Source organism: Crocodylus porosus, unplaced genomic scaffold (assembly GCF_001723895.1).
Source record: "Crocodylus porosus isolate Cpor-Errol unplaced genomic scaffold, CroPor_comp1, whole genome shotgun sequence".
Lineage (NCBI taxonomy): Eukaryota > Metazoa > Chordata > Crocodylia > Crocodylidae > Crocodylus > Crocodylus porosus.
In genome coordinates, this window is record NW_017728914.1 from 24,799,525 (window position 1) to 24,824,198 (window position 24,674).

General features: G+C 44.5%; 1 protein-coding gene across 2 annotated transcripts in view; it reads right to left on the reverse strand.

Annotated features, from left to right (window-relative positions):
- The window catches only part of ARHGAP26 (Rho GTPase activating protein 26), a 313,273-nt gene that overhangs the window by 165,903 nt on the left and 122,696 nt on the right, over positions 1 to 24,674 (reverse strand). For both annotated transcript variants that reach the window (XM_019535005.1, XM_019535006.1), the window contains exon 12: positions 4,331 to 4,367. In XM_019535005.1, coding sequence (XP_019390550.1) covers positions 4,331 to 4,367 — 37 coding nt within the window. The remainder of the gene's footprint in view (positions 1 to 4,330; positions 4,368 to 24,674) is intronic.

Below are 24,674 nucleotides of genomic sequence, written 5' to 3' on the forward strand. Positions count from 1 at the left end.
GGGGGAAATGTGGAGAGGCACAGAAGAGTTTATAAAACAAAGGGATGCTTCAAACCAGATCCTGAAGTGAAAGGGATGGAGAAGTGGGTGGGGATGGCAAGTTCATTCTTTCTTGTGCAAATAACAAGACCCAATGGTCTTGGTGTGTCCCTTGATGTGTCAATGGTCCAGAGTGTCACTTTTCATAGGGCAGGGCAAGGTAGGGCTTTGGGGTTGTTTGGTTTGGTTTTAACCTAGAAGCTAGAATTAACTGAGCTTTACAACTTCACTGGAAAAATATTCATTTCTCACCCAGCTCTATACGCTTTCTCCTGGCTCTCTAGCCAGATAAATCACTTACCAGGCTGCTCGCCAGCGGGCCACGTACTAGCTTATAAAAACCTAACAGCTCTGAAAAATTAGACAGCAGTCAAGAAACGGGCCTCAGTAGGATACCATGAGTCTTTCAGACTAACTTAAGTCAGACAGGAAAACACAGTTCTGTAGGCTCCAGAGGTCCGCACTCAAGCAGGGGCTCCGCAGATGCACTACTTGCCTCAACCACTGTTCAGACTTCTTTGCAAGAAGGCTGCAGTAACCCAGTCGCTGGACCTTCCTGCCTCTGGACTCAATCTGAGTATATCTGGGGAAGCGTGCTGTTCAATACACACCACACATTTTTTAACGAGCACTAGACTGATGGTTGAACAGCAGCCCGACTTACCCCCGAAAGTAATTACCACAGAAAAATTCCATAAGAATGCTTCACTTTCAGATAGGCTTCACTTTTCATCTGAGGGTCTTGGCGCACTTTAAAGACCACGCGAGCCATCTCCGAAGCAGGAAAATAGAGTTTATGGATGGCAATCAAAAGAGACGATGCTGAAAGATCTTTCCTCAGGCCTTCCCAGCTAATTAAATCCAAGTTTCTCACTTAACAAGTGAAGTGTCAAGAGAGCATGGAAAGAGGGCATTTGATCTTCTCTTGAAAGTCGCATCACAACTTAAGTTTTATGTGGCAACTCGATGCTTTACAAATGGTAACTGCAGTTATCATCACCGTTAATAATGACAAGCAGCTTTCCACAGCAACTCTGGTAAACCCAAGAGTAGAAGCAAGTGAAACTATACTCCCTCCTGTCCAGGGTACAAGTGCACAAACCTCTTAATGCTACCGACGCCCAGCAGACAGAGTGGATGCCTGGTTATGACTTCTCTATTCTGCTGATCAAACCCTAGGCACCGCTGGCCCTCGCACTACCACTGAACTCATTCACTGCAAGAGAGAAAACATTGGCTGAGCCACAGAAAAGGCTTAGTCTGATGGTAACAAAATCTCTCAAAAACTCAGGCTCGTTTGTTCACAAGGTCCACCTTGGAACCGAACAGTGTAGTAAGCAACCAAGAAAGACTCAGAATTGCCTGAAAGGACTAAACAGTTACAGATGAATTAACATACACCAGTGATCACCAACCAGTTGATCCTGATCGACTAGTCAATCATGGAGCCTCTGACAGTCGATCTCAGTCTGGAGGGGTTGAGCATGCGTGCACTCACTCAGCAACCCCAAGACTGAGATGGACAGTCAGAGGCTCTGCGATCGGGAGCGGGAGGATGCATGTGCGGAGTGGCTGGGGCAGGACGGCAGCAAGACGCATGTGGCTGGGCGGAGCTGTGCCCCCTGCCACCAGTGCCGGGCAAGTAGGGAGATCCCCCTCTGCGCCCTGTGGCGAGGGAGGGACTAGGGCAGGGGCAGGAGTGAGTGGGGCCCCAGCCAGGCCAGGGGAGGGTCAGAGCCTGGGTGGCTCGTCCAGGGGTATGTGGGGGCTCCTGCACTGCATGCACCCTGGTGGAGGTAGTCTAAAGGTAGATCTTAGGTTGCTTTTTAATTCAAGAAGTGATCTCCTACTGAAAAAAGTTGGAGACCACTGATGTACATGCTCTACTTGTTTTTTGGTTGGGTTTTTTCTTGTGGAGGGGTGGAAATTATAAAATGTAATGTAATCAGGTTGTATCTGCCTGGCTGACTTGGTGTCAGACAAGACAATCCAGGAATGTGACTAATATTAACTGGTAATGTACTAACATGCAACAGGAAGAAATGGGTATAATTTAGCCATGCATACATGTGGTAGCCTGTGATCACATTATTTAAGGAATTATGTCTTTATGAAAGCTTATATTTTTTGAGGAATTTTGAATCTGTTGGCACGTTTCCTTGCTGTCAGTTGATGTGATCACCGAACTGACAGTGAATAAAAGCTGGTTTATGCTGGCAGTGTATTTATTCAAACCTGCAGTGGAAAATGTCCCTGAAAGTTGCAAGAGATATTTCAAATACAAACTGTGTGTGCAAGCACAAGGTTAGTATTTTTTTTCTTTTAGTAGGCCCAGAATCTGCCTTGCCTGGCATGAAGTCCCAGGCTGTAACCTACAGTCTTTGAAGCAATCAATAAAACTATGTTTTGATTCTGTGTTCCTGCTAAGAAACCAGATGTTAACACACTGCATCTCAGACTGCCATACCCCACTGCAGAGTATTCAGAGACTGTCTTGGAAAATGCAATTGGCACCGGTTACACTGTGCACAAGCAAAGCAAAGATAAAGTCAGCAGCACTGCAGAACCCACCCTGGCCCCTAAGTAGTGTCTTGCATCACTTATCACATCTATAAAATGAAACCAACAGATCAGTAAGTTATACCTTGGAGCAGAAGAGTGGCAAGGAAGTGAGGGAGTGAGACTGTACAGGAAGGAACAGGGAACTGTGGGTAAAAATCACCATCTATGTGTCAGCAGCCCTTGCTGGTTAAGATGGAAAGGGAAGCCTGGCTATGCAAGCTGCTCAGTCAGCTGAATGTCAGACCCGTCAGCTAAAGCGAGTCTGAGATTGCCCCAATAATGTCTACACCCGTCTCTGATTAACTCTGGGACAACGTTCTATTTATATGCAACACACCAGCCAGGATCCCACAGCAAAGGGATGATGATCTCAGAGGGCTTTCATGTTAGCGACAGTCTGGCTAAAAATGGCAACAGCGCTCTTATACTTCCCTCCTCCGATTTCCACTTGGCTCCTGCCCTTCATAAAGTGGCTCATGACCTGTTCAAAGAGTTAAACACCAATGGGAAACAACAAAACAGATTTCAAAACCTGCCTATAATAGAGCCAGAATGAATTCATGGGACTCAGACAGCCCCTCCAAAGGGCGCTGCTGTTTCTAAGGGACATCCCAAATGGGATCATTTAGTCAGGTACCTGTGGCAGGCAGCCACCTCCCATGTCATCTCATTTGATTCACTATATTTTTATAGCAAAAAAAAAAAAGGTGCCACAATGATGGGCGATCACTTCACACGGACATTTGACCTGAACTCTGCCACCGGCAAGGTGCAACATCTGAACGCAACACTTATCAAGAACTGTAATTTTGTCACCTGTGAGAAGTGACAGCCCCAGAGGTTCTGAACAGACATTAGATAAAACAGCAATATACAGCAGACTTCATTTCAGCACATGGGTCTGATACAGACAGTCAAAAAGCCCAAGTCTGAATCGATTCAATCTTCACAGGTTAGTCTAAGCTCCGTAGACTGAACCGATAAGCAAGCGAACAGACACTCACTTCTGATTCTAGAAGTGCAGCCACATGAGTGCAGTGGCCTAGGCCAGAAGCCAGGGAGTGCTAAAGCACACCTCCTCGGCTGGAGCAGATAGCTTGGGCCAAGGTGGGGAGGGGGGGTTGCAAAGCATCCTGGGATGCTGGAGGACTGTGCATTAACTTGAATCTAGAGGGTATCTGGGACAGAAGTTCAATAAATGGATTTAACCTAAAGCAGTTAAGTCTGATACTGCATCCATCCAGGTTTATTTTAAACCAGTTTCACACACTTTGGAAGTGGTTTACGTACACTGAACTTCTGTTGTGTTGCAGATTTGAATCAGTTTCCAATAACTTGTACCAGTTTGTGTGTAACTTCTGTCCCTAGCCATGATGTTGGAACTTCATAGAACAGTCAAGACATATGGTTAGAGAACGTGGGAGTCAAGTGATCCTTGATCTTGGTTCCTGACAACCTCTCTGTGCCTTGCTTTGTCCTACTGTTAACTGGGGATAATAGCAGTCTGAGCTCTTGTGATGCCAGACATCAGATAAGGAGGAAACATAATTCTTTCATGCAGCCATTTATAAACATGAGGTGCTAAATTAAGTCCTGGGCATTGGTCTCTGGTGAAGGGCAATACAGATCAAGCTCACAGCCCCTCCTGCTGCCTAGTTATCAGCAAAGCCATTTCACAGTACATCACTTTACATAAGCAAGTATGTCTTGCTCTTAAAAGAATACTTACTGCCTTCACTCTGACTGTCTTTGTTCAAGTTGTAGACCTGGAAAAACACAAGGGAAATCTTTAAGCTTTCAGGTACAAAACAACGCCCCCCTGCACTTGCTGAAACAGTTATTACTATGGATGAGTTGCATCTATAGGTCCAAACAAGCATTAGGGTTCTTTTACACTAGGCACTGTACAAACATGTAGTAGGAGACCAAATCAGCTCCAAAAAGTTTACAGCCTGTTTAGACAAGTCAGACAAAGAATAAAAAGCAGCAGCAGCACCTCCAATTTACAAAGGGAGAACTGAGGCAGAACAAGATCAAATGATTTATTCATCTCACATGAGGTCCCTGGCAGCGCTACGCACATCTCCCCACCCCCAGACTTCTGTTTTCACCACAAAACCTTCCCATTATCAACCATTTTTTTTTTAACCCATTACACCATTATTCTTTTGTTACTTCCAGGTCACCAGAGCTACTGTAATGGGCAAAAAGGGAATATTTTCATTCAGGTCTGTTTAATGCAATTTAAAAGCTGATATCGTAAGCTTCCTTACCACATGGCCAGCTAACATTGCTTCACACATGCCTGTCTGCATCTTAACAGGATTTGCTAACCATGTTAAGCTAACTCTCTTGACACAAGGGGAAAGCATATCCTTTTCATCAACCTACACATGGACCACGTGTTGGCACACGTGCATATTCAGTAGTACCATCACTCGCATCATAAGGCCGCTGCGAGTCTGGCAGAAACCACCGAATCTGGTTTCTACGCACTTCGAAACAAACACCACATGCTTGGATAGGAACAAAGCATAGAAACACCTTCAAAGAAGAGAGGAACAAAGGAACTGGTTTAATTGCATGCCAGGATGTGTCATGAAGCCAGTTCTGGATATAACAGCTCTTCCTTCGTAGCACGTAGGAAAGTTTTCAGAGACCTGGTTCACAAAGCTGAAGGAGATGAGAACAAGAAGGTGGCACATACCAAGCTCACGAGGAGACAGGTTGTATAGCAGCTAACCCCTGCCTGCCCACTGATAACAATACATCTCAACTTAGCACGGCACATGACACCTGGTTCTGGGCCAGGAGCCGGTCTGCTTGCTCCCAGTATTCTTATGCGTTTACTCCATTGTGTGGTTCACTAGCCCACACCTCCAAAGAAACCATATGGCCAATTAATTAAATTAATTCTCTCCTTCAAAGGGCACTAAAAACAAGGCATGCACTTGATTAATCAAAACAAAAAACAAACTGATCCTTTTGTGTCAAAACATTATCTCTGTCTTTCCCTTCTGCTTTTCCCCCCCATCTGGCCAAGTGTGTCTCAAGACTGTATGCTCTTTTAGGGGTATAGAAAATGGAGCCAAGATTTGATCTAGGATAGTCACTGGCAAAACTCTCACCTAATTTAATGGATTTTATCCATTGTCTCTGGTCTGTAAAGCACCATGGGCATTTACAAGCAACACATTCACAACCTCCCTAAAGAGCAAGGGGGCGAGAAGGGGGAAGGTCTGCATGATGAAAGTTCCTATATGAAAGCAAAGCTGCACTTTCTGCCTTACTCTCTCAAATGATGCTGGGGGGCCCTCTAGACGTTCAGGTAAAGTCTTCCCCTTACAACACGGCACAAGTCCAACAATGAATTGGACAAGAAGCAAAAAGCTGCCGGGATAAGTGTGACTGGCTGTTCCACAAATAGGTCATTGATCGAGGTTTGCTTTGAACAAACAAGCTTTGTAGCGCAACTAACAAAAGCCGGGATGCTGGCCCAGCCTGCCGAGGGCCTTGCAAGTGCGTGGGTAAGCAGGGAGTGCAGAGCACTTAAAACACAAAAAACAAAAAAAAGCCAAACAAACAAACAAAAAAAACCCTACAAAACCAATGACTTGAGTGGATACAAATCTCTAAGGCCCTTCTCATCTTCTCTTCCCCACAAAAGGGAAAAAGGGGGGGAAAGCCCCTCTCATTCTTACAGTAAAGCATAAATCCTTGCTTCCTTGATGATGTGACCAGACATGCTAAGACCTGTGGCAAGTTTCTGTAAAGTAAATCAGGACCAAGCCAACTGCTCTACACAAAGCCAGTGTGCTACACCAACTGCTGAGATCAAATGGACCAGATACCCATTTCAATAAATAAATTAAAACAAAACAAAAAACCCGCTTGCCTTTCTGTAGCACTCGGTTTTTGCAGTATTATTTACACATGGTTCAACCATTTAAACTGATGTATTTCTTGCCATTCTCCAATGTTATTCACAGTATTTTTCCCAGATAACCCATTATCTGCTTTTTCAGAAATCACCAAAGCGCTCCTGATATAGTTTCACAGTAGCTAGGGTCAGGAGGGACCTGAACACATCACCTAGCCTGACTCCCTGCCACAGGCAGGAATGAATGCTGGGTTCACAAGACCCCAGACAGGTGATCATCCAACCTCCTCTTGAATTTGCCCAAGGTAGGGACAAGGACCACTTCCCTGGGACGTTGGTTCCAGATATTGGCCACCCTAACTAAAAAAATTGCCTTCTGATCTCTAACCTATTCTCCATCAGCTTATTACCATTGTTCCTCATCACCCAAGGTGGTGGTGCGGTGGAGAAAAGGGCTCTACCTATTAGCTCTTGATCTCTCCTGATGAGTTTGTAAGTAAGTTAATGGCAGCTCAAAAAAAAATTCAGAAGAACTAAGTGAGGAGACACTGCCGCTGTAGTGCTAGGAACCAAGCAAATTTCACTATAACATTTCCCAACAAATATGTTTCTTCTCAACCTCCCCCTCTAGGGATATCCACTTCCATAGCATCAGACACCAGTAACTAACAACAGTACATGGCAGGAAAGCTGGAGACTCCTTTCACAGGGAGACTGTATCTATTGGTTTTGCATCTGTAAGCTGGGGGAATGACTTAGTGGCAAAAAAACAGCTGTACTCAGCAAGAGCATTGTCTATAAAAGAAAAAGACAGTAAAGTAAGTGAACAAAGGCAGGAAAAATAAAACAGGTATTCCCAGCTAAGGGTTCAAATCTAGAACCCCTGACTGCCACATGTAACATTTCTAAAGCTCTCTGTCCCTCCAACTCCAAAGTGTCCACTCTTGAACACTTGTGCAAGGAGGGGAAGAGGCAGCGAGGGTGAGTGAGCAAGTCAGTGAAAGAGCCAGAGGTTAGTAACTCCCTGACAGTAGGTACCTCCGTGTTCCCCACGCTGTGTTCTGCCCATCTTAGCAGCTCATTAAGACAGTTTATGAGAAGTCAAACATACAAAAACAGAAACACAAATATGACCCAAAACACAGAAAGTGAAATTGTGGCACAGCTCTTAAGGTGTTATTTTCTAGTTACGGGGCTATAGCCAAGTTGTTTTTCAAAAGGACCACATCGATTCATCTGAAGTCCTGGTTTTCACACATACCCTCACCTGCTCAAAGATACCTCTCAGCAAATTCCCATTTACAGGCCTGGTAAAGATCCTGTTTGCTGGGGACTCGTCAAGCTGACATCGTACAGTCCGTATTTTGAAGCATCTCCAGGTCGTTCCAGGCTCCAACCACTCCTCCTGGCTCTGGTATCTCTAGTGCACTTCCTGAGCACAAACACTACGCCTTGTACTCCCCTTTGGAGGTGCTGTTCTGTTGTCCTGCTCCCTGAGTCCAGCACAGGACAATGCAGGACCTCCCTACCCCGAAACGCATCCCAATAGTTTAACACCCCCCCTTCCAAAGTCCCACTCTGTGGGCTCTGCAAATCATAGTGACTCCAGAGATGACATGTGAGAGTTGTTTTCCTGATCCCAGGTCCCCTCTCCAGAACTTCACCCTCAAAGTCAAGCTTCTCTCCTATACTGTGAGGCATCCTCTCGCCCCAGACATCAACTTTCCTTGGTCTGACAGTCAAGTAATCCTCTTGCTCAGGAAATCCACCTCCTGATTTCTCCAAGTCCCTCCTCAGGTTCTCAGATTTTGTTCCTTTTACCCCATCCCAACATCTCAGCCTCCTTTTCCTTCTGGGGATTTTCCAATCCTTAAAACACTTTCTTTCCAAAAGAGCTGGAGAAAAGCAATTTCATTAAGGACACCAGCATCTTCTTTCTCATTCAGTTCAGGAAAATAAAGCAAGAAGATAGCGAAGAATCATAATGGTTTCAATAGAGAGGATTCATAAGTTCCAGACAGAATTTACAAGCTGTACATAAATATTCCCCACATATTTTTGCATACATGGGACTGTCCCAACACGCATCTACCCCACTGAATACCACAGAGCACAAAGCTACAGAGGAAGACTACATTAAAAAAAAAAAAAATGCAGGCACAAGACAAAAGTGATAGTCAGCAATTGAAAATAACCCTTAAAAGAAAGGGAAAAGGAGGCAAGTTTCAGAGACGTATAATATATTCAACAAAGTTTTCTTAAAAAGGGCCATTTGTATTTAAACATTCAATCATACAGCTATAAAACAAGGAAACAACCGTAGGACAAAGTAGACTTCATTAAGGACATGCTTTTTTTTTTTAACTCTGAGTGTGGTAGTGTTTTAGCCCCGTTTTTGCCCTGTTCTACAACAGTGTTTTTTCCAAGTCATATTTGGAAAAAACATTTTAGCCCCGTTCTACAACAGTGTTTTTTCCAAGTCATTTTTTTTTTAAAACATACCTTCCTACTTTACAAAAATCCATTGCTCCTAAAAGCAGCTTTTTCTTGCAGTTTAATTAAATTCTTTAAGCAACTTGGAATCAAAAGGTTTTAGCTGCTAAAACAAAACTCCATGTTCCCCATTGCAATCCATTACACAGGGGAATCATTTTCTCCATCTCCCCAGGAGAAAGGCCTGGTGATGTACATTTATGTACTTCTCCAGCAGCACTCGCAGGAAGATGTTAAGACATCGAGTTTTTTTTCAAAAGAAAACCCACAGATCTGCTGGAAGTGTCGCATGTATTCTGAAGGGAGGTGTGTGGTAGAACAAGAGGAAGTTTCCAAGTCTGAAGAGAGATCTGCAATTGCATACTCAAGAGCTCCAAAAGCAGGTCTCTGCAAGAGCTAAGGCCCATCAACTGCCCCCCCGTCAAAAACGTGCATTTAGCGCAGCCAAAGTTCTGCTGGCATGAACTAGCCGAGCTTCCCCCTCTGGGGTCTTGGCTTAGCATCTGTTGAGCTTGCCCAGATCGGATTTTACGCATACGAATACTTCAGTCTCTTTGAAACTGCCCTGGATAATATGCAGAACAAACCAACAGGACTTTGGCTTTGACGTAAAGATAGATCTAATCTGCCTTCTACCTTTAACTGGGCAGATCTGACTGAACTTCTCTGAAGCCTCCAACTGAATGAGGTGGAAAAGTAAACCAGAAGTTTTATTCTGTCGATTAAGCTTATTTTAAGGTCTGGTTTATGTTGTTGTAAGATACCAAAGTATCCTCAACGTTTAAACAGAAACCCACTTGGCCTGTAACGCTGTACTACTACTAAAGGTAACAGTCAGTACAGCAAAGAGGTTGCTTCCACTGCTTGTAAAGTCTTCTTTGTGGCTACCCAAGAAGAGCGAAACAAATGTGGCAATTGCTTAGATGTTCCCTACACTGCACACAGAGAAATTAAGAGATATAAGAATAACCAGTAAGTGGCAATATGTAAAGGAATCTACCCACGTGTCACTAATACCTCTCATTTCATCAGCATTTAACGTAAGGCAATGACCTCCCTTAATAGGCAGAGACTCCCTATGCCTGAAGAAGGGGGACTGCACCCAAAAGTTTCCTAAGAATTTTTTTCCAACCACTCAGTTGGTCTAATAAAAGATATCACATCTAACCAAAGAACCTGGCCTGCCCATGTCTTTAGACCAACACTGCTACAACCAAAACCCCACCTACCTTAAAATACACTCTTGTGCTTCCTCTTAACTGCTTTTATTGCTACTGTCTCCTTCTCTGTCCCTTCAGTGTACAGATTACACTGTCTTAAATATTCTCCATTTTCACACTTTTGGATTGGTCTTAAACCGTTTCCTTGGGAGTTCAGAACACAGCAACAGCTGGAGATGGCTGCGAGCGACAACTACTGGAGGCTGGACTCTAAACGAACTGAGTAAAGCATCTAAGCACAAACGGAGGCGTTTAGCTGAATCAGTGCATCCAGAGAGTGAGTGGTTGAAGTTTTTGGTGGTCAGCCACTCCGCCTATTTCTGCTCAGAGGACTGCACTACAGCCAGCCCCAAGGATCTAAAAACCATGAGCCAGGCCTAAAATACAAAGACAAATCATCTTTTCTTTTTGCTTTCCAGTTTCTGAGCCTGTGGCAGAAATGGGGCTGTTCTGTAACAGCTTATGGATGTTTTATTCGGACCGGGCTCTTGTAATGTTTATTGTCTGACTCCACGGGTACAGTTTAATGGCAGGTTGCAGAAAAACAAGGAAGTGGGACTTGAAATAGCCACCCATTGACCCTTTCAGACAGGACAGGATAAGAGTCATTTGCTTTGATGTTCCTCCCCTGACCACTGCTAATTTCACACAAGCTCTTCCAAGGTGGGAAGAGGTGGGGGCATTCCCTGTTGAAACCAGAAGCTAAGTCTTCACTGTAAGATTAACCTGGCCATTTCCCTGGGCTTTAGCCCCAACACCCATGCAGTCTGTAGACAGTGCACCTTGCATGGATTTGCACATGATCTGGAGGTAGAAATTAAACCCTGGGTTTCTGCTTAAGGTGGGCTTTGACCTGTACCTAACTTTTCCAGCCTTTCTATGTAACTCACTGTCCACTTCCCTCCTATGGCTGAAAGCCACCAGCCAGCTTATAGACACCCGCATGGTATTTAACCTCTCCTACAATGCAGCCTCCTTCATTTCTTCAGTGCTTAGCTCAACTAAATAAGCCTAGAAGATATTGCACTAATGTGCTGTTCACTTGCCAGAGATTCACACCAAGGTTTCAGGGTTGAAAAGGGCCAACAAGAGATGGAAACAGAACTGTGGGGACGGGATGATTGTACCAATCCTCTAAAACATGCAGATGAGGGAGCAAGACTGAGAGCTCCAAAAGGAGCAGTTTAGGCAGCACTCACTCTCTGGATCACCAGCCTGCAGAATCCTTCCCAGAACAGCTTAGAAACATCATCACTGTCTGCACTGCCATGTTGTACGGTCACTTGATAATTCAGGAGTTGGGTTTGGTAATGGACCGTTCCATGCACTAGCCTGGACAGAAGTCCCCTGGTGATCCTGGAGTAAGGAGAGCAGGTGTGCTGCGACTTCCAGCTCCTTTACCAGTGAGACCTCAATGCTGGTAACAGACTTCATGCTACTGATACACATTACTTACAGGTAGGAGAGGTTATCCAATGGTTATCAATATATTTGTGAAAGGATGTTTTTGCGTTTGCATTGGAGGGTCACTCTAAGCCTCTCACACCGCTTGCTAGTTTGCTACTTCACGCAGAAGTTCTTGAACCGGTGCTGATCATGCTGGCTCTGCACAACTCTTCAATCCCACCACTTTCCACTGGCTGTTTTTCATCAGAAACACCCACCTGCATTAGAGAACCCTGCAGCAAATCCAGCATGTAGTACTTGCATCTACTCTGCTGCACTTGCACCTAGCACTTTCTTTTCAGAAACCTATTGTCCCCTTGAAAAGAAGAACATTTTTTGCTGAAATGCCATCCCCCCCATCATCTCAAAAACCTTGTATGCAACTACTGTAATAATAGTACAGTCTGATACTCAGACCTCAGAGACTGTGGTACACTCAGGTCGCATTTTCAAGATTTTCTCCAAGACCTTGAGAGCTGGAAACAGGTATTCCCTTTCATTCTTCTTTTGCTTTTATTAGAAGTGGAGATTTTCATATAGTCAGAAAGTATACTTTAAGAAAACACATAGCGATTGCTACAGCCTTGCAACAAAATCCTTCTTAGAGTTGGTAGGAGTCGGCCTTTCATTTGTAGTTTGCAGATTCTAGCATGCCGACTTCAAAAACCAGAGAGGTGCTAAATTAATTATTCTACATATGCAAAGAGCTTTAGAGCTGCTGGCTGTGTATTAAATTTACTGACGTTGACATGGATACTGAAAATGGCCTAATTGTCCCAGTGAATGCTTGCAATTCTCAGTTATCGTTCTGCAAAACAGATGCAGGTGGATGGATTTGTATGTTACCAGCACAGGATAAAAAAAGTATACTTATTCAAACATGTATTGTAAAAACTTAGACTATCATCTCTATTAAAATACACTGCTGTAAATATGTGATAGACCTACCCCCAGACACCTATAAGATGATCATTTCATAAGAACAAAACAAAACAAAACAAAACAAAAAGAGGAATACGAAGTAAACTAACAGCCATGTTTTATTTTCTAACCGTCTAATATCACTCATTTCCATGGGCTGGAAGCTTTGTCAGAGAAGCTGTTTGCTCACGGGCTAAGAATCTTTGCTTTCTCTCTCCTGTGTAACAGGCTTAGTGGATAAAGATAAAAAACTCTCAAAGTTAGGGTTAATGATTACTTTGTGGACAAATCTCTACGCTGCAGCTCTGCCGTTAGATTAATACAACGTTCTTGCTGATTACTGCCATTTGATTCCATCTTGAGATCCAAAGGTGTCTTGACTAGGAAACGTCAAAGAGCTGGTGCCAACAGAACAGTGAAAATCCATTGCCCACTCACGCACTACATTACAGGAGTCCTGGCTGTCAAGAGGGCTAAACAAATCACTACAGTCACATTAATTTAATAGAAGCCGCAGGGCTCAGCCACTCTAAAAAATCTGGTTAGTTCCACTGAGAAGCCTAAACAAAGATCTTAGGATGTAGGCCTGAAAATTTTGGTAACTGTCTATAAAAGGTCACTCTTATTTAGAGGCATCTGTCCCAATTCCAAACGTAAGATTATATTGAGATTGGCACACAAACTGAAAGATTTTTTACTTCATGCTTTAAATTTGGAGACCAAATGTAATTATTAACTCAATTCATCACAGTAAGACTCTTCAGAGGGCAACTGTATTTTCTATAGAAAATTATTTTCCAACGTAGGCATCCACTCTTCTAGCCAAAAGAGTTTTAAAAATACACATTAACAAGCCTGGGAAATTCACATAGATACCATAGAATCTCTCTATCCTTTCTGAATTAAACATGGTAGGTTGTGTCAGTAAAATACAGACTCTAAAAAGCAAGAAAATAAGCAGACTGATTTCAGATCCTACATATACTTCATTGATCCACTTCCAAGTCTCCCTTCCACCAGCCACCGACTGGTATCTCCTCCCTCCCTGGAACTGATCACATGCAGATTTAACACTGACCAGTCTATACTAAATACATGTTGGGATATCAAATTTCATAATTCCTACATGAAAAATACCAAACTCACAACTATTACTAACCAAAAAGAAAATAACTTTTTGTTTTTCAGCTGTTGCACAAAATTATGCATCTTGCAGCCACCATTTCCACTGCTCCTCACTACCTCACTTAAAACAGGACTACTTATAATTTAACTTATAAAACTACTCCATTCCTATATAAACAGCTTAACCATATGCATATACAACCAAAAATCTTTGTAATTTGACAGTGCCTGTGGGTTGTTCAGGATGAGGGTGACAACTTGTAGGCTGCGGGTGGTAAAAAAAGGAAGCAAAAGAAGGTTAAGAAGGGGAACTTGAGAGAGCGGTGTTGAGTAATTCCAACTGCTTATTTCCTTTGTCTTAGGGGTCAAGCTAGGACATGATAAGGTCTAGCCATTTTTATGCTCAATTAACTAAGATATTAGATGGATAAAATAGACAGAAACACACACACGTAGATGTGCAACACCTCTCTGCTTTACATGCACCGTTTGTGTTTAGATATTACTTTAAATTCTTTTGCGTTTTCCTTTTCTAAACTTTTTAGGTCTCAAAGATTAGACACCTGTATGCATCTCTGAAACTTCAGCTGTCAGGTCAGGTTTCGGTATTCTTGTCTATGTCAGCAGAGACCTACAGAAGATAGTTTTATATCTGCTCCAAGACACAGAAACAGTTGCTATTATTGCAACTCCCTATTCTGTGCCTCTTATATTGGGAGCGTGGGAAACACTATTTGTGGACACAGTCAACACAGCCATAGACATGAGGCCTAGCACTTGGCCCACAGATTTCTGAGAAGGAAAAATACACATTCAACCATCTAGCCAACCGCCGGCAAAAAGGATCTCTCTTCGTCATTTTTGTTGTGGCTCAAAACTCCTCTTCTCTCCAGGCTTTCTGCTTAGACTACAGCATGCTGTCAAGAGAGCAGGCCCTGCCAGACTCCCTGAACCTCCAAGAAGGAGCTTAGTATTTTTAAAAGCAGTGAGAAATAGAAGGAAATGCTGCAACATTGTGCAATTTCCCTATGATTCATCTCAAAACAGCCACGAGCAAGTTCTCCAACTTTCAGCTTGGAATATGAACAAGCCAAAATAAATATGTAAATAGAAAGTGTGGCTTTCCCCCAAAAAGGGGCAGACCCGCTGGCATAGACTGCGCAAATACAGGTTGCAAAGAAGGGAGCCAGAGAGACAGGGAGCTGAAGATTTACCTGAATGTCCTGGAGTCCTTTTCTACATGGAAAGGTCAAGATACAGACACATGGATGGGCTTTGGCAATTCAAATCTAATCGTTAAAAGACCAAAGTCCTCAGCCAAGCATCCAGGCTAAAGAACTGGTCTGTGCTTTAGACAAACTCACAGGGATTTCCACCACACCCTGCAGGGACAAAATGGCTGAATGGCTGCGCTAGAGGCTGGCTCAGCACAATGGCTGACGTCCGAGTTTTTTGCGGTTACTGAATGACCTTTTTTAATTCCTTCTCCCCAGCTCCACATGAGAAAAGACCACAGGCAATCTGTTCATCGGCCAGTCCTCTGACCCAGCCCACGCTCTGCTCCACACCACCAATACACTACAGAACAGACCTGTGCCGCACAGGGCACGCGTAACTCCTCCTCTCCTCAAAGTCGTAGAGCACTTGTCCTTCCCGCAGCAGAAACAGACCCATTCTGTTGCTGGGAAGGAGAGGCTGGATTTATTCTGAAGAACCTGCTCCTATTCCTGCCGGTTTCTCATCCAAAGGCAATGGCAGTAGTATGGGAGGAGTCCCACCAAAGTTTCCTATCAATTGATCTGAAGAAGTCTTTAAGGATGATACTTTGTAGGGCTCTGGTCCTCTTTTAGAAACACGATTAACACTGCCCTGTCCAATTAAAGTTAAAGCCTTGCAGTCCTGGAAGTGCATAAAAAATATCCCTAGTGAACAGCATGGAAGAAGGCGAGAACTATAAAAGGCATATTAGACTCGCCTGTAAAAAGTGTTAACGTGAACCGGATTTTTAAGAGATTAGGATTCCACAGTGAATTATTTAGCATGTTCTCTCTTTAGGAGATGACTCTGCATTACCCCCGTTTTCACTACAGTCACCAACAAACACTCAAAAAGAATATTTCACAGCAATTCAGGAGAGCAATTAAGAAGAAGCTGGATTTTAGCATGTGCTGGTGACACATTTCTTGTCTGCAAAAGGAGGTGCTACTAATTCCCTAAAACTTCTGTTAGATATAAGTGCTTTCGCAGCCTTCTAAGAAAAGCCAGCCACTGAGCTGTCTTTTTCTGCAATCAAATCATCTTACTGTTTGGTTTTCATATTCCTCTGGCTATAAACCTCATTTCCCACTTTTGCTTCTCATTTTTTACTCATCAAGTGGGTGGGCGAGGAGTTTTAACTCCTTAAAATTGGCAAGAAGCAGCAGTATGGAGATAATGGATCTAGGCGAGTGCAAAGGTAAGGAAAAGGGGATCTTCTAACCACCTTTCGCACTTGAGCGACCCCTGGAAAGCTGGTCAGATTGGTAGTCCCTGGGAGTGGCTCAGTGTCCCAAAGGGGAAGGGAGGTGTGGAGCCTTTGATCTGCTTCCCCATACACTGGTCATCAAAAATAATTAGTCACATGAAGGAAGGAGGTTGAAAGAGTGATGACAAGGCATATGGAAGCAAGTGTTTGCTCAAGATACAAGGATGGGCCGGTGTGAACTTTTCAGAGAACCAAATAACAGGGGAACCCTTTTTAAAGAGAGCACCCTCAACAAAAACTTGCTGTTTCTCTTTGTTGAGAAAGTACATTGTTCTAGTGCACTGCTGCCATCATCTCTCACTTTTCTTGCATATGATCATTAACAGCTCCTGAGTAACACTTGCTCTTGCCTCTGGCAGCTTCATATAGCCACAAAAACAATGAGCGCAGTTATGGGTGTAATTTGTATAACACACAATTGCTGCAATTATGATGCTAATGGGTCTGTTTACTGGAATGTAGTCGCAAAAGTAAGTTCCTAAAACTTGTAAGTCTTTAAGGGTGCCTGTACACATGCAGCGAGGCTGCTCCAATAATGTAATTACAGCGCATTGGAGTAGGCTTGATTAAATCGAGTCTGCTGGAGTGGGTAATTACCATGCTCCAGCAGACTCCAGCATCATGTTTCAGCATCCCAGCACTGAAAAATGGCAGCGGGGTCATTTGGGTCCATTTTAAATAAACCTCATGCAAGGAGCTTTAGTTAAAGCACCCCCACAGCCATTTTTCAGCACACGGAGACGCAGATATATGTGACACTCAGGACACTTTAATTAGAGTGGCTCCCGGAGTGACACTAATTGAAGCACCCCTCCCCACACTCCTGGAGCACGTGTATAAATATCCTAATAGCCCAGAAGTGCTTTCTGCATCAGCATTTCTCATCCTGCTGCCAAAGAGGTGCTCTGCCTTCACTCAATCTTACGACACTCCCACTAGGGCAGGCTACCATAAAGCACAGGCAGGAAGAAAGGGCAGCTGACTAAGGCTGCAACACATAATGCTAAATTGACCATGTGCATGTAACCGCCAGCCTCCACCGCAGCTGATCCTATGGGGGAAGAAAATGCTCTAAATGACCAGAGGAGATAGCAAGGGAAAGATACTTTTTTTTTTTTTTCATTTTTTTTGCTCTGCTGAGAGCAGCAACAAAATGTACCCAAAAAGTATGGACATGAGGGCTGATCCTCACCATGCCCCATGTCAGAGTTGTCTGCACCGAATGCACTGGCAAGCTTGGCGACCTGATGCAGAAGGGCAGCCAACTTGAATGCAGTCCAACAGCAGGGTGCCAGCAGAGCACAAACCAGGACGGCTCACGTGCAAGAAGCGACTCTCCTCACTGAAGACGGGACACCTGGCAACTTTGGCGATTTAGCCCATGCTGCTGGCTCTGTCTTATCGGCTTTGTTCTATTTTTGTCTGAGGGCCAGGCTTACATACTACCAACAGGATTTTCAAAGCCAGACTTCGCTCTGTTGTGGCTAGAAGCAACCTGCCAAGGTCTCTGAGCCAGAAGGATACAGATAGGAGAAAGATACTGATCTTTCCAGCCCACACCACTACAAACCCCTGAGGGGAAATGTGCCTCGATTCCAAGGTGCAAGACTTGGCAGGCAGCATAAACCTGCTGTGAAATTCTGGTTTATGTCATTCAAGTGAGGGCTGTTCATTTGGAAAAGGCTGGCCATGAGCACTGGTGTCCCTAGAAACTCCCTCCTTCCCCCATTCCTGTCCTTTCAGCCTACTTTTCAGCACAGAACTGAAGTCACTGCTGCTTCTCCCCCATTCCCCGTCCTCCTTGTTCCTCATGAAAATGTATATTTTAACCTCAGGATTTCATGTGGGCGCCTGCAATTACTAGAAATCAAATGGGAAGTACCTCGGGACTTAAATCCTCCATTTAGGTCTTGCTGGGCAGGTCGTGCTCTTCTGCGTTTCAGAGCTGAACTAAATGATGGTTCTAATTAAAAATGAGCCAGCATTTTATTACAAGAGCAGGCATTCCCCAGTGCACCCAAAGCTGAAACTGGCTGGCCACCTGCCAGCCATCTGGCCTGTTTAGCTCAGTTTAGTTACGCAACTCCCCATGCTCTCTACCTAAAGAAAAAAAATTACCTAGGTCAAATGGTCAACCTATGATGACAGAAGGCTACAGACCAATCCAGCAGCAGGCAGGTGAAAACAAGGGAGAGCAACAAGCTATAAACCATGTTAGACATACAGTAGTCTCTGTAATAATATAGCTAAAGGTCAACTGGTTTTAGCAAATCAGATCTTGGGAGTAACTAATAAATTCAGAGCTTCACAGAGCAGCAACGCTATGTCAACGGAGCAGCAGCCAAGAAGGGAATGCTACAGTGACTGATTAAAAGCAAAAACCCTCACTCATTTAACAACTCCCCCGTTTTCTAGGATGCCTGAGCAATGACAAAAAACAACCTACACTCCCCCACACCTTAACGGCTTCCTGAAGAGTCCAGCCAACATGCTCCCAACAGACATGCTTGCTCTCTCTCACCCTCCTTTCAAAGGCTATGGGCAGTCAAAGCAAGGATACTAAACTAACTAGCCAAATCTTTAATATTATTGAGTCACCTTATTAAAACCTGCATACAGGCTTACCTTGTCCATGCACTTTGCTCTAAGCTTTTTTTCAAATGTGCAACGATTCCCAACAGCTGAAGGATACTCGGTACTCTGATGGCAGGATCTTGGTGGCAAGAACTGCCTGTTTGTTCAGTTTGTACAGTATCAAACACAACGGGCTCCTAATTCATGACCAGGGGCTAGGGGAAGGCAACAGAAAATTGCTGGTGCTCTTCCATTTGTGCCTTTGAAAGTCTCCCTTAAGAAAGTAAGAGGACATTTGTTATGTCCACAGAAATCTATACAGGGCAAATGGCTTGTGTTCGAAGTAGAAGCTCATTACACCATCCTGATTACTCATGTGACTGTGTAGAGCACCACGGAGGCCAACCAAAGTTTATACTCAAGGTCTCAACTCTCAGCATTATGCTCCTGGTCTGTAGTAAGAGGGGGAATCCTTCCAAACGGTTTTAATTTTGCTTCCTTCACCCACAGTAATGGAGGCTTATAGTCTTTCTTTTTTTGAGGGGGAAGAGGGGAAGAAATGGGGAAAAGATAACAGTCTATTCATCAAGTTCTATTAATTATAAAATGCACCTTTACTGATATACCACACACTTGTCTGTTTCCCTAGAATTAGCAAATGGAAACTGGGCTGCATGTCTCAGATGAGAAAACTGATTCTGAACAGTTTATTTAAAAGGAAAAATCTTTTCATTCTGCTTTCCCAAAATCAAGTACTCGTCTTATTTGAGGCCATGTGGTATGCAAATGAATGTAACATGTATGTAATGCACTTAACAGTTTAAACAGTCTTTTTCTGCCCCATAAAAAGCTTAAAAATCTAATTAAGACCTGCACAAGCTATGCCTGCAGGACACAATGTGATACAGAGTAGGGGTACGTAAGCTAAACTGGGGTGCTGGAAACAGCACAGCTAAAAAAGCACAAAACAATGCATCATGTTTTCCACTGAGCTAGACTGCTTCTGTACCTATGCAAACATGTTTAAAACTAACACAGTGCATCAGGAGGCCTGGTGCTCCTACTACTTTACGAGAAGGCAGGCTGCAAGAAGCAGCTTGTAGGTGTGGCAGGGGCCAATTCAAGAGTCACCAGACCAGAAGGGGACCAGGTTTGAAGCACAAGTCCAGGGCCAAAGCTGGTCAGGCAGTCCAGCCTGAGAGCCACAGATGGAGGAGCTCCTGGTTAATATCTGAGCTGGGGTAAGAAACACTGGAGGTTTGAGTTTGACTGGCACTAGAAAGGGCTGGCTTGGAGGTCCTATTAGTGCCTGAGGGGCATACGACTGCCTTGAGACCTGCCACGGGTCAGGCTCAAGATACAGACAGGGGCCAGGAAGCACAGTGTTGCCCTAAAGGGGCAAATGTTGGGGCCAAGGAGTGAGACAAGGGCTGGGGATGCCTAGTGCATTCCAAACAGCGGGGATGGAAGCCAAGAAGGCCGAGACCCCAACAAGGGAGTGGAGGCCTAAGGCAACTTGGTGGTGTGGGGCAAGATGCCCACTTTAAGTGATGACTGGAAACCCCCGTGAGGCATGGGCATGGCTATAAGGAAATTTGGAGATTGTGATCAGCCCTTAAGGCAATAAGAAGTGGCACCAGTAGTCATGAGTGAGAGCTTGGGGAAGCCCTAGGACAACCTCCTTTGCTAAAGCTGTAATAACATTAAGGTGTGGCAGGCGAGATGAAGCGGCCTTTGCCTGAGGGAAGCAAAGAGGACAAGGGATGAGAGGGTACTCTAGGCCATTACAGCCACCCCTGGGGTAGGACCCTGTTACACAGGTATGCTACGCTGCATTGCATTGTGCCATGTGCACATACCCAGTGCCCGAAATGGGCTGCTTGGCAGCAGAAAGAGTTACAAAGCTAAGACTGGTTACATTTTGAGGGCATCACACTTTTGACAAGGCTGTAGTTAGAGGGGAAAAGAATAAAACAGGAAAAGTTCAGGTACAGCTGATCAGGAAGGAGAACCAACTCTACAAGTGCAAAGATGAGAGCTGGGGACTGGAATGGAGTTTCACTGCTAATATCACAGCAGCCCACCCCTTTGCTTCCTTCTCTGAATTAAAAATCAGTGTTTCAGTTATAGCTAGGAACTCCCTTCCACTGAGGTGGACACAGTCCCCAAATGCACAGTGAGTTCTGCTACTTGCACAATCCTAAGAAAAGAGAATCCAGGCAGAAAGGAGAAAGGAAGTGCCCTCTTCTGCTCTCATTTTCAGGAAGGACCCAACTGAGAGGCAGATATCCAAGTTCAAATCAAAGCAGATTGTTCTATGACCTTGACTTAAGTTGCTTATCCTGTCTAGATCTCAGTAATTCACATGAAAAGATGGAACATAAACCAGGAAGAGCGGACAAGGTTTCCAGGGAAAACATATTTTTAAAAAGCCAAGGCCCTTAAACTCCTATGGCAACTTTCACTACCATTACCCCACTCCTTGGGATACAACAACTTTACACTGCTTTAGCACTATTAGAAAAAAATTGGCTGAAGCTGCCTTTTAGTAGACTGTCATCAAGAAACTAGGAGCCTCAGAAGTCACTGGCTGCTAAACCCTGGTTGCACATTGAAACATTAATAGAAAGTCATAGAAAAATAGGACTGGAAGAAACCTCAGAAGATTGAGATTGATTCTGCTTAAGGCAGGGTCATCTCAGTCTACACCATCCTAGCCAAATGCTAGTCTAATATACACATCCAGTGACCAAGGTGCCACAACCTTTCTGTCTCGTCCATTTCTCATCTGCCTGCTAACCTGCTAGTACACAGGTTTTTTTTCTAATATCCAACTGAGCCTTCCTTGTTGCAATATTAGCCCATTAGTCATTGCCTTGTTCCCTGTAAACACAGACAGCAAGGGATCACCACCTTTATAACAACCTCTGTAGTCGAGGAGTTATCGAATCTCCTGAGTCTTCAATTTTTCAAACTAAATGGTCCCATTTCCTCCAACCTCTCCAAGTGCATCATGTTTTCTAGACCTCGAATCACTGCTGCTGCTTCCCAAGTCTCAAGAGCGTGGACTCCTGTACATTATTAAGTGCCAGTTTGGAGGTTTCTGTTTAGGAAATATATTAAAATAGATCAGCATCAGGCCAGGCAAAATTTTCCTGAAATTTTTTATATACACATCACCTTGATATGTGGGCCTAGAGCAGTTCTCAGAGCTGATGTAATTAAAGTGCCCCCTCCCACCCCCCAGAGCACTTGTAAAAACACTCTTTGTGACTAGGTTTGGCTTTACATCTGCTTCTGGGTGCAGGTCAAGGTGGTGATATAGTTGGGACTATATTGGAGACTGCCTGGGCAAGTCTACAAGTCTACTGAGCATTAAAGCATCACAAACCGTGCACTTATGCTAATGCACAGTAAAATAATCTACTGGCCATTAAGCATCACTTAAAAAACGTGTGCTTTTTGTACTGCGTATTAGGGTACCCTAATACCCATATATTTAGTACCTCACATTGGAGATATTAAATTTAATACACATTAGGACAAGCACATTAATGCATGTCTGGACGCACCTCCCCCATTTCCTTATACACATTCAGAATACATGCACCGACCAGAGATTAAGTTTACTTTGGAACATAGTACAGATAAAACTTTGGGCTGCAATATTTGTGTGGCTGTTGAAGTCCTTCCTGCTGTGAGTAAGTGTGTGTTGGGGTGGTCCATCATATTTTTTTTAAAATACGGAGGTGGGGGAGCTTTAACTAAAGGTTGTTGAACAATCTTTAGTTAAAGTGCCCCCAGCACCATTCTGAAGTGCAGGGATGTGGATACACGAGACGCAGAGGCTGGCTGGAATGTGCTAATTAGCATGCTCCAGCAGACTCAGTCAGTCAAGTCTGCTCTGACGTGCTGTAACTATAGCATGTCAGAGCAGTTCCTGGCATATCTACAGGCATCCAAAGTGGAGAGGCAGCATGTGGTCCTACCCCACCAAGCAATCAGGCTGCAGCGCTTGGCACTATCAGAGGTTTGCTGCACACTGCAGTACACCAAGATTTACAAAACAGGAAAGACAAAAGCTAACCATGGCATCAGATAGCTAAAAAATAAGAAGTTAAAATCTCCCGCTATAACTGATAGAAGTAAGGTTTTTACTTCTATCAAAAGAAGTAAAACAGTAGCCAGAAGATTGCAGACCACTCTAGGAAAGATTGGAAGTAATATTATTCCTTTAAAGGTACAATCTGAAATCTAAAATGTTTGTCCTGACCTTATTCTACCTGCTCTCAGGTATGTTTCATTAGGGACCTGGGCAGCTGCTTGTTAAACAAGCAAGAAAAGTTGGAGTGTAGCACACAAGTAGACTGAAGTTAATGGGCTTCGTACAATTTATTAAGCTATGAAGAACTGAAGCAGCACTTGTAAAGATACTTACTACTATTGTAATGATACCTAAAGGCCCCAGTCAAGACTTAGGGCCTTTCTGTGCTAAGTGCTGTACAAACAGAATAAAAGATGGTGCCTCTACTACCCTGAAGAGCTTGCAATCTGAGTGTAAAGATGCTACAAGTGGGTTTAAACAAACAACAGGAGAAAGCAGGGAGTGGAAAGATGAGGACAACTGTTGTAAAAAACACAACAACAACAACAACCACCAAACAGGCGGAGAGAGCTAATAGCAGATGACATTCTGATTTCTGAATTGGTTTAGGAGCTTGGGCTGTTTTATTTATTTAAAAAAGAAAGATAAGCAAACATCTTCCTGTTTCCTTTTATCCAGGGAATGCCACAAATGCCCCACAAAAAAAGGGATTAAGCACAACTGTAGCAGCTGCCCAACGTGTGGCATGCGAAATGGAAATGCTACTTCTCTAGCTGAGAGTGAAGTCTCTCCATCTTTACAAACAATCTAAAAATGGGAACTTGTACAGATAAGACCAGGGATCTGGGTTTTCTATTCGCCGTGGAAAAACGCAGTACAATCCAGATTTCCTCTGTACAAGGAGAAAGATTCTGAAAACGATGGATCTTCTGCTACAGGCTGGCAGGAGCAAGAGGAGGGTGGTTGGGCAGGGGCCATGTGCTTATGCGCACATACACATGCACACGGCTGCTAGGCAGCCTGGAGAGCAACTCCGCACAGGTAATTTGTGGGGAGGGGGAACTGTGGCCCCCATAGTGAGGAAGAGAGGGAGGGAGTTAGGGCAAAGCTGGGGCTGCTGCCCAGCCAGTATGGTACATGGAACCTGGGGCCCAGGGCTATATGCAGCTGCAAGGCCCATGGGGGAAGCAAGATGGAGCTGCAGGTGGCTCATCCAGGGAAGAGGCAGGGGGGCTGGCTTCCCACTACTGTGCACACTCCTGTGGGGAGCATGTGTCCCCCAGATCTGTGCATGATGGGGCAGAGGCAGGGGCATGGTGCCCACTGCAGGCTAAGACTACCCGGTGGCATCAGGAGCTTCCCCACTCCACTGTGCCCTACCGCGCTGGGTCCCACCTGCTGGACTGCAAAGGCCCCAAGGGAAGGACAGCAATACATGGAGCCTGACCCTGCACACACCCCCATAGGCTCTGCTCTGGCCATGCTACCCATGGGGGATGGGGAACTGGGCTCCACTCTGATGCAGCAGCTGCCACCTCCCATGGGCAGCAGCTGGGACACAGGCACTGCTATGGGGGGCAGGGGGCTGCAAATCTGGGTCCCTGGCCCTGTAGCCCTGGTAGCTGGGGGGCCTCTCCAGCAGGGCAGGGTGGTCTGGGAGACTGTGTGTGGGGAGTGAGGGGCACTTGCAGCACAGGGGGCTGTGGGTAGTGAGTGAGCAGTAATTGCAAGGGCAGAGCATGGGCATGGGCATATCAGGGCTGCTCAGCACCATTAAATCAGTGG